At 37.1% G+C, this 16813-nt stretch overlaps 1 protein-coding gene across 1 annotated transcript in view; it reads left to right on the top strand.

The window, feature by feature from the left end:
- The window catches only part of tgfbr3 (transforming growth factor, beta receptor III), a 135194-nt gene that overhangs the window by 87844 nt on the left and 30537 nt on the right, over positions 1–16813 (top strand). Inside the window, exons 5-10 of the mRNA XM_079840947.1 lie at positions 5562–5745; positions 8552–8714; positions 10952–11099; positions 14369–14558; positions 15213–15511; positions 16527–16682. Of these exons, the coding sequence (XP_079697073.1) occupies positions 5562–5745; positions 8552–8714; positions 10952–11099; positions 14369–14558; positions 15213–15511; positions 16527–16682 (1140 nt within the window). The remainder of the gene's footprint in view (positions 1–5561; positions 5746–8551; positions 8715–10951; positions 11100–14368; positions 14559–15212; positions 15512–16526; positions 16683–16813) is intronic.

The following is a 16813-nucleotide window of genomic DNA, read 5'->3' as shown; positions in this document are numbered from 1 at the left end:
AATCCATATGGCTCTGGGGGGTTATTATAGGCCTTGTGAAGTGAATCGATGAGTTTGTGTAAGAAAAATATCCATATTTAAAACTTTATAAAGTAAAATATCTAGCTCCCGCCGGACCACCTTCAATTTACGAAGAAAGTTCAACGCCTCTCTTAATTCAAACCGCTTACGCTACGTCCAATGTCATCGTCACGCCAGTTACCCTTTTTTAGTAAGTTGAATACGGAAGGTGGTCTGTCAGAGGCTAGATATTTTATATAATCATAATCTAATAGACAGAAAAAAATACCCTATAAAATAATTTTCTTATTTACCCTGAAACCTGTTTCACATAGATGCAGAAATAGAAAATGACTTGTAATTTGGATTGAGATGAGGGTTTACAGCCTGAGGTAGCTGCCTCCCACTGAGAGATTCTGCTGTTAACACACACCACTAATTGTGCTCAATAAAGGTGAGCAGCAGCTTTCAGCACACTTTACTGACACTTACCACATCACTCATGAGACACACCGTTAAAGAGAAACTCGCCTTTTAATCGCTCTCGGTTTTATTTTATGTAAAATCAGCTAACAGTAACTGCCCTGTGTTCTTACTTACCTTTCACTCTGTCATTATTACCTAATACAAAAATGTGCATCATTTTCAAGTACAATATTTGCAGAGTCAAGCCAAGTCTTTTCTATAGCAGGCAATATCATGGTACTTTGATATATTTTATGGTTCTGAATGTCTGATTTATATGTACCATGGTATTTACATGATTATGCCAAGGTTCTACTCTTGTACATGTCCTTCTTTTATACAACAATTCTATAAACATGAAGTTTATACTTATATTGCCTCACTCCGATTTCAAAATTTTGCAAATTAGTTTGTATATTCTTTCTCTGCCAACAAAAATAGTTCCAAAAGAAGTCAAAGTATCACGTTTTGCATGTCACCTTGAGCTTTTCATCTCCCAAAATGCATGCCTTTTTGAAGGGCGGGTGATCTGTTTAATTTCTTTAGAAATTTGATGACAGTCAGACAACCAGTACTTTTGATGCCTGTTCTAAAAGTTCTAAATGTTTTATTATATGCCATAATCTTTTAAAAACATGTATGTCCATCTGTATACTGGCATTGAGTTTGATGGCTTTGGAAAGGATGAAGATGGTTTGGGGTTGGGGGCTGGGGGTCTGGCTGAACTCCAGAGTGGGTTTTATTGCTTTCATATTCCCTTTTGAAATTCTTGAGGTTTGAAACTCTTCCCAAAGCCTGGAGCTAATTTAGTTTTAGTCCTTTCCTTCTAATTCCTCGAGACTAATTACAGCCCTATTCCCGCAATTAAATCGATAAACTCCTCTGTGCTCAGCTGGGCCTGCCAACAGAAGCCCTTCTCTCCTCTCCTCTCCTCTCCTCTCCTCTCCTCTCCTCTCCTCTCCTCTCCTCTCCTCTCCTCTCCTCTCCTCTCCTCTCCTCTCCTCTCCTCTCCTCTCCTCTCCTCTCCTCTCCTCTCCTCTCCTCTCCTCTCCTCTCCTCTCCTCTCCTCTCCTCTCCTCTCCTCTCCTCTCCTCTCCTCTCCTCTCCTCTTTTTAACCTTCCACTGTTTATTAATGCAAAAACAATGATGAAAAAATATCTGAGGGACTTACATTCAAGGTATTTGTGGCCAAGAAGTAGGTAAACATGAAAATATTGACTTTTTCAGTAGTATAGCCATAAAATATAAACAATATGTCTGTTAACATGATTTTAATCTGCAAAAAAAAGCTTATTAACCTTTTATGTGTTACGTTCAACTACTGTTCAAAAGTTTAAGGTCAGTAAGATTTCTTTTAAAGAAATTAATTATTTTAAAGCATTAAATTAATCAAAAGTGACAGTAAAGACATTTATCATTTTAAAAAAGATTTCCATTTCTTTCTTTTTTTTTCAGCAGTGATAATAATTTAAAAAAAAAAGTTATTGAGTACCAAATCAGCATATTAAAATTATTTCTGAAGGATCAAGTTACACTAATTCAGCTTTGCCATCACAGGAATAAATTACATTTTAAAATATATTAAAATATAAAATGTTTAAAACCCTTTATGCATATTGCATTATAAAGGTGTTCGTAATTTACGTTATAATGCATTATATATTTTCATGAATAATTGTAACTAAAGTTAAAATGCATTAGTTTTTGTTACATCTGAAATTGGTTGTTCGTCATGTTTTAATGCATTATACTTTCTAAGGTGTATTATAACTGTGATTATAATTATTCATGAGACGATGAATTGCATTATAAGGTGCATTACAATGCAAAATGAATGCATTAAAAATACTTTTATATATAGATAAAGGCTTTAAGTAAAGTGTAACCAGTTGTTTTTATCAAATAAATGCAGCCTTGGTGAGCATGATAGACTTACCAACCCCAAAATTTTGAATGGTAGTGTACTATTCCACCTTCATACACCAAAAATTGGCCCCATTTCCCCTCCTCTGTAAGTGCCCCCTTTTATTGGTATCGATTTGAACTGAAAGTGTCAAACCCTCAATATTCCTTTAAAAGGAAAACTGCACAATTTTATACACGATCTACAATACAGAGGAACCCTAAAAATAACCTTCAACCAAGACCTAAATTCTTCGACGGCCTTCATGCCTTTCACATGTTGTTTCTTTTTCTTTTTGAAATTTATCACTCCTGGCAAGGATAAGGGCGTTTGCCTGGGGAGCCGTCCAGAGGTCAAGCAGATGTTCCTCATGGTACTGGGTCATGCACTAGAACAGATCTCAGCTCATTCAGCTCGTCATATACCTCTCTTTATCTCTCCCTCTCCCTCACTCCACCTCTTCTGTCTGTCACCGCATAATAGTACACAGGTCTCTGGCTGTTGTTCAGATTGGCTGTCTGGCTCTCTGCACAGCTCGTATGGGGTCCATCAAAGCTGTGGTGTGATATAATGGTTTAATTGGGTTTGCCAGCGCATAGCCTACTGAGAGTAGAAAGAACACCTTTGGGAGATTGAGCGAGAGAAATGAATGGAAAAAAAGCTCACAAGCATGGAAATGTAATGAGTCTGGCCAGTCTAGACCGTGTGCTTGGCTGTGTGGAGCTGTACGGCGAGTTTTTCAACATATGTGAATGTTTATCTCTCTGAAATGGAGCATGTGGACCAAGGGTCCGTTTGGAGCCAAAAGGGAGGACTTTCGGAGCAAAGCCCGCCCAAGTCAAGCAAGACAACATGCAGGGAAACTCACAACGCAATGCTTTATACGTTTGCAAGAGCGTACACACATTTGCCAGCAATCAAATGAAACTTAAACACATTCATATTGTCTCTTTCTTACCTCTTGGCCATGTTACTTTAATCGTATGCTCACATTAAAGCTTGCTTTAACTCTGTAATTTCAAAAAATTTGCACCTCGTTCTTTAAACGTAGCATTTGAATGAAATCAAGCACATAACACATTTTTAGAGTATCCTGGAGGAAAGGTTAGCTGGCAGAAGCTGACAGGGCTCCTCAGTTATGAGTTGCTATGACAGCTGTGAAGTGTACATACTGTGTTATTCTTCCTGTCCACTACTATACTAACACTACTCTTTTATGTTTACATGTAGAATAATAATCTGTTTATAATCAGAATGATAGCTCTATCACATAAAAAAGTACTAAAATAAAAACACCTCCGTTGGGGAAAAAATAAATCATGATTTGGATTCGAAATGAAACTGGTATGTGATTGGAAGAAGCATATTTTGAAGGTTCATATTTGAAATAATTAGTTATGCTAAAGAATAATAGAATAACCTTTTAAATTCAACCGTTTTCAAATTGCGTACTTGCGCAAGGCAGTGTGTTTCTTTGCTGAATAAATAAGCACTTTTTATTGTGTCCTTATGAATATATAAAACAACACATATTATTGGGATTGATGGGCTCTTATTGTATTTTCTTCAAGAGCCATGTTTTCTTTAATAAAATCCATAGCACAAAAAACTATGCCATGTTATCCTAAAACTGTGAATTCCAGCAGGACATCTCTCTCCCACCAATCTTTGCTACATACTTTTATCCATAGTTATTGGAAGGGAAAAACAAGTTTGAGACTTCAAATTCTTCAAATTTTAATCTTGTTTTTCTCGTGACTAACTTTTTTGTTCGCTGGTCGCATTTCCTGGGCATAAATGCCTCTCTTCGAATTCACAGATATTGCATTCGGAATGTGATGCACATCTCTTCATATAAACAATATGTTCACATGAACAAAAGGTCTGTGCATGTAAACAATCGCTGTCTGCTACACAAGTTATAATCCACCCAAAAATGAAAATTCTGTCATTGTTTACTCACCCCTCATACCATTTCAAACCTGTATGACTTTCTTCTGGGGAAGTAGTGAAAGATATTTTGAAGAATGTTGGTAACCAAACAGTTTCAGTCCATCCAATGAAACTCAATGGGAATCGAAATTGTTTGGTTACCAAAAATGTTATACAGGTTTGAATGACATGAGGATTAGTAAAAAAAAAATTTTTAGGATTTGTTTTTTAATCCCTTTAAGCCTATATTCGGAATGCAATACCAGCGTATTGCAAACTGACTGTATACTACCTACTTTTTAAAGTATGCATTATCCTAGCCTTAATATTAATGCTAACCAACTGAAATAGAATGCTATATTTTTGGCATTTTAATATTATATTAATATTTTGGAAACTGTACTATTATGTGCACAATATGTACACTGCGCTGAGTCTGCATACTGCATGACAAAGTATTTGATCCCCTTTACGTCTGACTGATGGTCTGCATTGCTTTTGCATGTGTTAAAGTGTATACATATGTTGTCTATAAGGCTAATGTCAGCCGTTAGCTCTCCATTCTTCCTCCTGACTGTCTCATCTGATGCACAGCAGTGTGTTATATAAACAGTGGAAAGCAGACACCTTATTGTGTAAGAGGACCATGTGTAAAAATATGGAGCACACATTTAAAGAGGCTTTCAGAAAACCATCAGGATAGAGTGTTAAAAATGTGTTTTGGCAAAGATTGTGTGGAAGGTTTCATTTTGGAAAGGCCTGTTGTGATACTCTTTTTCCTTTCCTCTCGTAATCTGTAGTCTTGCCCTTAAACTTTATTACCTCTGATTTTCTCCTTCTGAAATGGGATGTGCATATCAATACAGCTTTGAGTTTTATGGGCCTGTCTTCATCAACAGAGAGATCTTTGTTTCTTGAACTGTCAAGGGGGAAAATACGCTCCAAGAGTTAACAAAAGGGGTTTGTAACTTTGTATTGTACAACGGGTAGCTCAGACAGAAAAAAATCTGCCAATTTCTCTTTGTAATACAGTTTCTAAAAAACATGCGTACATATGAATTATTGTATGTTGACAAAAGCCACGACTACTAGTTCAGAAGCTTTGGTGTCAAAGTGATATGGAACTGGAGTTATCAATCCTAGAACTACTACATACTTGTTTCGTTATTGAAAAATGATTCTATAAACCAATCGGATTTGAGAATTTAACAGCCCTTTTTTAGAAAATACATTAACCGTTTTATTTTGTTGATTTCTTAGGTTGCAGAGGGATCTGAAGTGCATTTTGAGGCAGGGCATTTCTCTGAGTCATGTGAGGTGAAGATGGAAAATCTTCCTCATGGCAATGAGCACCTGCTTTCCTGGGCCCATGAACGCTACCGTGCTGTTACCTCTTTCAGCGAGCTCAAGATGGCCCATGACATCTACATCAAAGTTGGAGAGGGTAAGTATCTTTGAGCATGCACACAGTGTTTTACCTCTTCCTCATTTTTTGGAGCACATGACATTTTGTTTAAAAAAATACATTTATTTGGTTCAAGTTTATTTGGCCTAAAATAAATGTTATTCCATTGTTTTCAGCCACCTCTGAACTTCAATCATGGCCCTGCAAATGCTAATATACTCTCAATGGTGCCAATATGGTAGGCTACTGTGTTTAGTAACTGGACCCATGGGTAATAAGGCAAATCTCAATGAAGCCACCTCAAGTCATTTTAATTTCCACTGGGCAACATTCAGTTTCATTTAAATACAACATGGCAAAATCTGTGGGTTTAAATGGCAGACTTTCTCTGTCTCTCATTAGTAATCATTCGATTAGCTTGCATGTCAGGCTCACATACAGCCGAGAGATGGAGAATTGATGGAACGGCCAAGTAAACATACGGGAAGAGTTTCAGATGAAAGCCCTAACTGCCAGCTTGTGCGTACGGGCCCTTTGCCAAGTCTGAAGCCTTTCACAACAGTCCTTTTAAAAAGAGAAGGATGAGGGCGAATAGCAGACTTGGAGGAAAAAGGGAATGAGCAAAGGGAAAGTTTGGCAGGGAGGGTATAGAAGACAGAAAGTCCAAATTTATAGCAGTACCAGAAAGTCTTGTAAGATTCTGCTAAGAAAGTATCCTAGCCATCTGAATGACATGAGCCGTAGGGGGGGAAATTGGCTTATTCTCAAAGGAAACGGTTTAGGGGGATTTAACTTGAAACCGACTCTTGGACTTTGATATGATGTTTGAGTCAGACAGGGCTGCCACTTTCAAATAGAGTTTGTTGTTTACTCGTTGAGAGCATGAAACAGAGAAAGCAGAAACAGATACTTGCAAATACGTGCCATTAGCGCAGCGAGCCGCAGGGATTGTTTGAAGAAAGAAGAAAAGGACAGATCCGGCTGTGTGTTTCACCCAGGGCTCCATCGTGTTTCCCCCGCTGAGTTCTAAGACCAAACTAGCAACACGTCTGACTTCAGCATCTATCAGCTGTCAGGTTGCCCGGTTAAACTCCTACAGCAAACAGAAAACCTGGTGCTCATTTTTCAGTCCGTAAAAGAACATAAGATTCCAGTACTGGAAGAAAGTAATGACTGCATCATTCAAAGTACGCTTTCCAGTCTCTAAGCTTGTTTCGGTCAGCCCCGTAAAACATTTGGCCCGGGGGTGTTTGAGTTTGAGGTTTGGCAGTGACTCAAAAGGCTGTGTTTACCTCTACAGGAGAGTTCTGGCCTTCTACTCTATCTCAACCCTTTGTAGCTCCGCATGAGAGCGGACATGCTTCCGATCTGTTTGCTGCAGAGAACAGGCAACCCTCTTTCCCCCAGCACCTCAAAGAGCCAGGAAGAGCAGCGAGTAAGACATGCCAGCCTTTCATGAGGAGTTGACACTCATCACCCTTGCGCTTTGTCCAAAAGTGTAATGGCCAAATAAGGAAGCATCTGTCTTCTGTTTCTCTGGGGCAAAGAGAAGAGCCATCATCTCTTTTGTGGAGGAGCAAAGAAAACAGTGTTCAAGAGTAGAGAGGATTTTTTTGGGGGGAGTAGTTAATCTGCAACAGTCGTTTTCAAGAGAACCATGTCCAATTTGTTGGTCAGAAGTGTTTATCTTCCTAATTTGACTTCCACATTTTACTAACAGGTTTGTCAATGAATGCTGTTGCTTTGGAGGAATTTTAAGTAAATGTCGTGTACAACTAATTTGCCGTCATTTAATTATATTGTACACTACTGTTCAAAAGTTTGGGGACGGTACTTTTTTTTTCTTTTTCTTTTTTTTAAGGAACTAATACTTTTATTCAGCAAGGATGCGTTAAATTGACTGTGAAATGACAAGAAAGAGTGTTACATTGTTAAAAAAGCATATTAGAATGATTTTGAAGGATCATGTGACACTGAAGGCTAGAGTAATATTCCTGCTTTAAATTCAGCTTTAAAGGGACGGTCACACGGCACTTTTTGTTCCATTGACTTCCATTCAAACACATGCAAATGTGTCAGACCGGAAACGCAAGCTCATGCGAAAAGTTTCGCATTTCGCTGTGTTCCAAATTTCAAGCTTGGTGAACACTGAGCTGTGAATTTTCATCATGTGACGACGTGTGACCAGTAGAAGATACATCACGGCGTGACTTCTTGGTTGAATTAAAATAATTATATTTATATAGTAGATTGTATATTTTTACATTTTGAGTGTATTACTATTAGTTATATGTTGAATTCAAGTTTATAAAAAAGACGCTTCATAAAGTGATGTCATAACACGACTTTTGCCGTGTCCAAAGAAATTTTGCATGCTCAAAATATAATAATATAAATAATTTTACAATATTACTGTTTTACTGTATTTTTGATCAAACAAATGCAACCTTGGTGAGTGAGCATAATAGGCTTCTTTCAAATTCAATAAAAAATCTTACCAACCCCAGATTTTGAACAGTATCGTATTCATTGGCATGATATTGGCATTTGGTCAACCTGGTTTCAAGACATCAATATCAGCATTGGCCATTGAAAATGTTCGACCACTATGAAAAAACCCACAAACTCTGCTTCCATTTACTGCTCACATACTGTGGTCTGAAACACCGCAAACACAGTGACAAGCCAAGTGATACAAACAGCAAAACGTTCCAGTGCTTTTATACTAAATATCAGATTATAGGACTGTAACTAACTGGTGGTTAACTATTTGTCAGTTAAACTTTTTTGTGTCCTCAAAGTTTCTATCAGCCCTTGGCCTAAACATATCACGTATTTGTTTCAGACCCCGTCTTCTCCGAGACCTGTAAGATTGATAACAAGTTCCTGTCTCTGAACTACCTGGCCAGCTACATCCAACCCCAGCCATCCACAGGGTGTGTTCTCTCAGGTCCTGAGCATGACCAGGAGGTCCACATCATTGAGCTCCAGGCACCAAACTCCAGCAGGTGAGGAGAAGACTGTTATACTGTTGTACAATTCAAGGTTCTGGAAGTTTCTGTAATACAGCCCCAGTAAAATACAGTCATAGTCACATTATTTATTGATATTGTTATTTTTTCTTTAAAATACATTTTTAAAAGACTAAAGAGATTTTTAGTGCAGGTACAGCAAAGTTAAGAGCAAAGAATGTGCATTAAGCGTTAATCAAATTTCAGTCATGTCAACTCTCAAAGTAGATTGTATCACACATTTTATTTAAGATAAATATAAATGTAAATAGGTTTGGTTTTGGCGGATCTAGAGTTTGCAGACTCACTTTGATGAACCAAAAGAGATACAGATGCTGCAGAGCACATTATGAAGACTTGCTCTACTAAACACCAAGAGTGCATGTATAACTCTATAGAAGATCTAGACAGGTGGTGCTGGGGAGGAGGGGGAGCTATAGACATTGCATGCAGAACTGAGCTCCATCCAGTAGGACTGGAAAATAAAGGCAAGCGATAGATAGGAAGAAGCAATTGATTGGCTGCAAAACCGCAGAAGAGACAGCCAATCAGCATCACAGTTTCATGACTGAACTTTGTATTAAATAAACAAAAGTGTGCATTAAATGCTGGGATTTTATTTATTCATTTATTTCAAAGAAATTAAAACAGCTAGGACCGATTAAATTAAGAGATGTACCGGTCGACCGGTCTTTAATTGGAAACAGCTGGTTTTTGCATTTTATTTTGGCTGATCTGTGTTCCAGAAGTACACCCATGCACACAAACTGCACTGGAATCATTTAACAAAATGTCATCTGTGTGGAAAAATTACGAAAAAATATAGATTGCAAGCTGTAATGTTTGCAAAGCACTAAGGAAAATTTAATTGCGGTGGAATTACAGTGTTCAACACAACAAATTTGATCCAACATTTTAAAGTCCATTACCTGAAAGACCACGATGAGTAATATGAATGTGTTGATGATGCCAAACACACTCAGACATTGGTCTGCTGCCGTACAAATAAGAGCCACTTTCCTGTGCTTGCTGAAGTTACGTGAGTGTATACCTGTCTGCACCCTACATGAGATAGTGAACATTTGTTCAACTCCGCTGAGAAAAGAAGCAGACTAGCTTGTGACAATTGCCGCGTTCATGCCATGTCGTAATTACCATAGTCTTGAGATGACAGCATGTGACATTCTATTCGGAGCAGTTCACGTCCTTGGACTGGGAATTATGCATTTCTATGGCAACACTGTCAACGCCTAAATTAATCTGTAGAGATTTTTCTTTATTATGGCATTTACAACTGCTCTAGCATCTTTGTTTTACTCATTGCATAAACTGATTGAGTAATGCTTTAAATTGTTTTATTTATTTTGTTTTTTGTTATTTACAATGCTAAAGTCTGACCATTTATTTCTTGTCCAAAAAAAACCAAAAAACATTAAAGCAGCTTCACAGTGTTAAACAGGAAAATAATGCAACAGAATTTTATTTGGCTGTACAGCCGCTCTGGAGAAAACGGTGATTTCATCCAGCTCATTTCAATTATCATGTAGTGTCAATGCGGGCGGATCAGTAATATAGTTGAATATTTAGTGTCCCAAATAACTACAAATAATTGTGTTGCTGAACATACTCTGCAGGATATTTCTGTGCATATGGGTGTGTTTAGTGTACCGTAGTGAGTATATATACACATGAGTGTTCATGGATGGGTGTGTTTGCTTTTGTGTGTAAATGTACGTGCTTGTCAGTCTGTATTTGTCATATTAGGTTGTCATTGTGTTTCCTCCAGTTCTGTACAATTTATTTGGATATAGGCAGGAACTAGGGTATTGTTGATATTGGAAAACTCTGCTGTGTAAAACTGTCTCCGCCCACAACAATATCAATCACTGTTGCCTAATAGTGACTCAAAAAATGAAAAACAGATCTAAAGATATGCAAGCATCATGATGGATCCCAGCATTGCGTTATGGGGTCTGTTTCACATGTGTCCAGCTTTGTTTTCTAGGAAACGATCCAGTTTTTTAATCAATTGGCCAGACGGAAAGCATGTTAAAACTGAAGTTTAAATTTTCCAAGATTCTTATGGCCTTCCTTCCATTGCTTCTCCCTCTTCTCTCTCTCTCTCTCTCTCTCTCTCTCTCTCTCTCTCTCTCTCTCTCTCTCTATCTCTCTCTCTCTCTCTCTCTCTCTCTCTCTCTCTCTCTCGCTCTCTCTCTCGCTCTCTCACTGAGTAGTGCATTCCAAGTGGATGTGATCGTGGATTTAAGGCCGCTGGATGGTGACGCCCCACTCCATCGTGATATTGTGTTGCTTCTGAAATGTGAGAAGCCAGTGAATTGGGTAATCGAAGCCCACAGCATCATCGGCAAACTGGACATTGTGGTATGATGTTTACATTTTTAGCCACATGCAATATGGGTGAAAAAACAAACAAAACGGTTTTGTTGTCTCTGTTGTTGTCTTTGTCAATATTTACCTAAATTATATATATATATATATAAAAGTTTTCGATAAATATTACTGTTATACACTACTATTCAAAAGTTTGGGATCAGTTATGTTTTTGAAAGAACATTCTTATGTTCACTAAAGCTGTTTATTTTTTTTATTTTTTTTATGTTTAATTACAGCCCAAAACAGTAATATTATTAAATATTTCTATTTGAATAATTTTAAAATATGGTTAATTCCTGTGATGGATTTTCAGCAGCCATTACTCCAGTTAGTGTCACACGATATTTCAGAAATTATTCTAACATGTTGATCTGGCACTCTTGAAACCTTTTATTATTATTATCACAGGTTGTGCTTCTTAATTAAGTGTGGAAACCATAATACAGTGTATTTTTTCAGGATTATGAAAAGAAAGTTTAAAGAACAACATTTATTTGAAATTGAAATCTTTTGTAACATTATGAATGTCTTTACTGTTATTTATTTTGATCAATTGAATCTGTCCTTGCTGAATAAAAGTATCAAATTCTTAAAAAAAAATATGTTCACAGTGATCACAATGATGATCCCAAACCTCTAAACGGTATGATTTTATTATTTTTGCAATCAAACTATATGTAATGCTTACTCTTCAAACTGTTTGAAAAGGCTGAGCAAAAGCTAGCAAGTTGATCCATTGAATTGTGTGATCTGGAGGCCGGTTATGAGATGGAGTAATAACAGAAGGAGTGTAGTGAGTTTTTCTTCAGCCAGAGACTTTGGAGAGTTTTTATTGTAGCATTGGCCTGGCACTTCAGAATATGAATTATGAGAGCGTCTGTCTGCTGGTTTCAGATAGCACAGCATAACACTCACACCACTGAAACTCACTACACACTGCTCTTAGAAAACGACTTGCGCACACGGTGTGTAATTTAGTGCTAAATATTTGTGCATTTTTATGTGCTGTTTATGAGAAAAAAAATCCACACTGTCGTTAGGATAAGTCACATTAGTTAAAGAGTTTTAAGGTGTTTATAGGATAATTTATAGATGTTTTTCTGAGCTTGAAAAGTGTAATGTAGATTACAGTACTTTATATACAAGTGCAATGCAATTCTTTTACAAAATGATCTCTCACTGCATACACAAAGATAGACACTGTATGTATGTGTATATATATATAAACAGTATTGTAATGAGGTATGTAGATATGGGAAGAAGGAGGCGGGAACCGGCAAACGTTTAACAAACTTTAATAAATAAATAAACTAACTAAACGCAGGCAGCCCCTCCCGGACAGCTGCCGCGCACACACATAATAAAATATAAACAAAACATAACGTAAAATCCAGGCCTGGTCCTCTCTCGTCCTTCACTGTCATCGTTCCTCCTTTTATGCATCCAAGCTCCTCCGTGAGACACGAGACCGATGCAGCGCGCAGCTGGCACTCATTATCACCACGCCACCGGCCTCGCCCCGTTCTCACGGCCCCTCAGCCTCGCTGCTTGCCCCAAGTATGTTTAGTGAAATGAAAATACGGTAACACTTTACTTTGCCTTTGTGGATAATGCATTATAAAAGTTTTTTCAAGGCATTAATCATGCCTTGTAATGTATATTTTATATTTATATTTATGCATTTGGCAGACGCTTTTATCCAAAGCGACTTACAGTGCCCTTATTATAGGTACAATCCCCCTGGAGCAACATGGAGTAAAGTGCCTTGCTCAGGGACACACTGGTGTTATCGAACTAGCTACCTTCTGCGTATCAGTTCCATGGTTTAACCCACTGGACCACCATCTCACTTTATGCACCTTATAATGCATTGTATGGTCTTATGAATAATTGTAATCAAAGTTATAATACATTATAAGACATTGCATCTTTAGAAAGTATAATGCATAAAAAAAACACATGACAAACAACCAAATTCAGATGCAATTATGATGCATTTTAACTGTGGTTACAATTAATGCATTATAATGTACATTATGAATAACGTTATAATGCATTGACCATGACTCCCTGGTAGAAAAGACAGTGTATCTTAATGGGACCTTCCTGGTTAAATAATAAATAATTATACATAAAAGCTTTAAATAAAATTAAGTAAAAATTCTTATAATTACAGATATTTGAATATATATATATATATATATATATATATATATATATATATATATATATATATATATATATATATTGATAGATTGAGATCCTTGATCTACAGTAGATCCACAAATATGTAGGATCTACTCCTTTTAGGAGTACAGTGGTCCTGCATTATGCTATGATGTTCTGGCATTGACAATCAACAAGTCATAAAGTTCATTAGAGAATTTTAATGTGAATGTCTAAGTGTGTGTATAACGCATCTGTCGCCATGAATGTGTTGCACTTGTCCGTGTCTGAGTGAATTAGTTACAGTGTTTTAGACTGTAGGAGAATGTAAGTCATGCATGTGATACAATCCACAGCCTTGTAAAATCAAAGCCCTGCTACTGTTGGCAGATTGGCTCAAGTTCGTTGTCCAGCCTGGTGAGGCATTTGTGGGAAACACGGCTGGGAATGAGGGCCATCTGCCCTTCACACCCAACAAAGAACAACCAGAAGTTAACTTATAATTCCTACGTAATTTGACCACATTTTTGCCATACTTGCATGTGATTGAACAAAAAAAAGCTTAGTAATATTTCTTACTGGTCATATAGACCATTCAAATAATTGATTAATATAATCTTATTTTTTATACTATAAGCTGCCACATGAGTATTTATGAGATGAGATGAGATGAGATCTCTCTGTAAAAACATCAAAACGTTTTGTTTGGGTGACATAATGTGAGGAATAACCAACATACAATTAGATTAGGAATGACTTATGTTGGTAAATTTCTGCTGAAAAGGTAAAAGTTGTTTGGCATTTGAGCCCTTATAATGTTTTCTCTTCCATCAGTGAGGACCAGTCTATAGTTCTTGCAGTTTGATTTATAACTTTTTTTTTGTTGATTTTTTGGCCTTTTTCTTTACTTCCATTTGGAGTTTGGCAAATGTTAATTTTGGACCTTAAGATAAGGTATTAGATCAGAATATGTTCCCTTTCTGACTAATAATTTTTCTGTTCTAAACTACAGCAAAGAATGTTACTGCATTCCTCTGTTTCTGCATGTGAAGTTAATGAGTTCTCTTATTCTTCCCCTTTGTCCTTCTCAGACATCAGATACTGTCGGCCTGAATGATGACACAGAAAGGCTGATGCAGGTGTCAAAAACGGTCAAACAGAAGCTGCCCGCAGGATCTCAGGCTCTGATCCAGTGGGCAGAGGAAAACGGATTCAAACCCGTAACTTCCTACACCAGCACCCCTGTCGCCAACCACTTCAAACTGCGCCTCAGAGAACAAGGCAAGAGCAACAATCGAAGATATGAACGACATCAACTTAAAATAGTTACAATACGCTTAATTTGTTTAAAATATAAATCAGCTTAATTAATTGAATACATTGCAAAAAACTATTTCAATACACACGCAGATAAGTCCTGTTTACACCTGGTCACTTCATGCATTTTCTCTGATTGGATAGCTATCCGATCATGAAAAAACCAGGTATAAATGCCCTCCGAAACACTTTTAAATCCGATCACTCAATCACTTCAGAAGGTGGTCTGAGGCACATTCCAGACGAAACTAGACTCGTGTAAATGCATCTGGTTGTTGAAACCAAATATTTACATTTTACTCTTTCCAAAATGTTAAAAAAAATAAACATGTTAGAGCGTGTTATAGGCTTTTCGTTTTATATCCGTATATTCGTAAGTAACAACGGTTCCATTTACAAAAAACAATTCTTAATATTTTGGTTCCTAAGTAAATTTATCTTATAATTACATTTATACTGGAAAACAGGACAAAAATACTTATTTTACTGAAGCATTTTTAATAAATCATTAAAAAAAATAACAATACATGTGTTTGCTTTGTGTGTGATTTTCTTGCATCTACATTACCAAGCAGTTGTCAGGCAGATTGACGTTTAAATCTCTTCTTTCTTGATCAGTTCCAGACCTAGGGAACATGGATGATGGAATGTTCCCACCAGAACTGTCCATTCTCCGCAATATCAACCCACTTCCAAAGCCCAGTGCCCGGGATTCCCCTCCACGGAACGGGTTCCCGTTCCCCTTTCTGCCATCCATGGAGCAGGGCCTGTCCTTTCCACCTCCAATGCCATCTCTTGAGGAGCAAGCCTATCAGGCTGGGGGTCCAGAGGAGCAGCAGGGATCTCCAAATGTAGGATTCAGTGTGCAGTGTGAGAAGAACAAAATGGTGGTCAGCATTGACAAGGAAACTCTACAGGTAGGAAACATAAGTGACAAGTGCACAACATTTTGTACACGCAAATATTGGAACTAAAAGTAGTGGGACTACTAACGTTACTACATTTTAAAGTTGCTCTTATGTCTGTTATTTTTTTCAAGACTGCATATATTTGATAGAAAATACAGTTAACATAATAATATTATCATTTAAAATAACTGCTTTCTATTTTAATATATTTTGTCATGTAATTTATACATGTGATTTTCAGCATCTTTACTCCAGTCTTCAGTGTCACATGATCCTTCTGAAATCATTCTAATATGATGGTTTGGTGCTCAAGTAAAATGTCTTATTTTCAATGTTTAAAACAGCTGTGTTGCTTAATATTTTTGTGGAAACCATGGTACATTTTTCAAAAGATCATCATTTATTATAAGTAGATTTTTTAATTAGAATCTGTAGGAATCTGTAAGTCTTTGCTGTCACTTTTAAATGCATCCTAGCTGAATAAAATTATGAATTAGTTTATTTAAAAAAAATCTTCCTGAACCTAAACTTTTAATGGATATTGAATTGGACATTTGATGCATTTTCTATTATTATTCTGTATTATTAGTAGTCTGTTAGTACTTGTTTAAAAGGCTAGCTTGAGTATAGTTAAACTACAGTATAAGCTACTTTTTCAAAGTAGCTTCCCTAACACTGGTAAGAACTGCATTAAAGTGGTGTGTGAGAGACACCTTGTTTTTCCCTCAAGCTGATGCTGTGTGAATATTCCCAGAATGTGTGGGCCGTATACACTGACGTCAGAAACCAGAAGTGGTGTAACAGACCACTTCAGAGGGAGAAAAAAACACTCATTCTACAATCAAAATGCTTTTGAGCAAAGTTAGACCAGCTTGCAAGTCTTGTTTGTCACTGTCAAAAGTTGAAACACACAATAGATCTCAGATTTAGACAGCAATATCTTGAGGACTGATAATAGATATTGATATGTTGTCAAAGGTCGAGATTTTTCCTGTGAAGTCATATTTTCCTAATGTCCTCACAGGCCAATGGATTCGGAAAACCCAATATCACTCTTCAGGACTCCCAATGCAAAGCAACCTCCAACACCACCCACTATATACTGGAGACGCCCCTGTCTGGCTGCCAAACCACTAAAATCCCCTCCCACCCCAGCCCAGTGGTCCTCTATATCAATTCAGTGAGTACTAAAACCAATATACGATCAATAATATTAGATGTGAAATTTAGTTTTTGTTTGCTTTGCTTTGTCCAATGCATGCGGGTGTACCCTCCAACACGCTGTATCTGTTTTCTGTGTTTCCTGGTCCT

The sequence above is a fragment of the Gobio gobio genome (assembly GCF_949357685.1).
Source record: "Gobio gobio genome assembly, chromosome: 17".
Lineage (NCBI taxonomy): Eukaryota > Metazoa > Chordata > Actinopteri > Cypriniformes > Gobionidae > Gobio > Gobio gobio.
The sequence above is the reverse complement of the archived record's forward strand: the minus strand, read 5'-3'. Positions and strand labels throughout refer to the sequence as shown.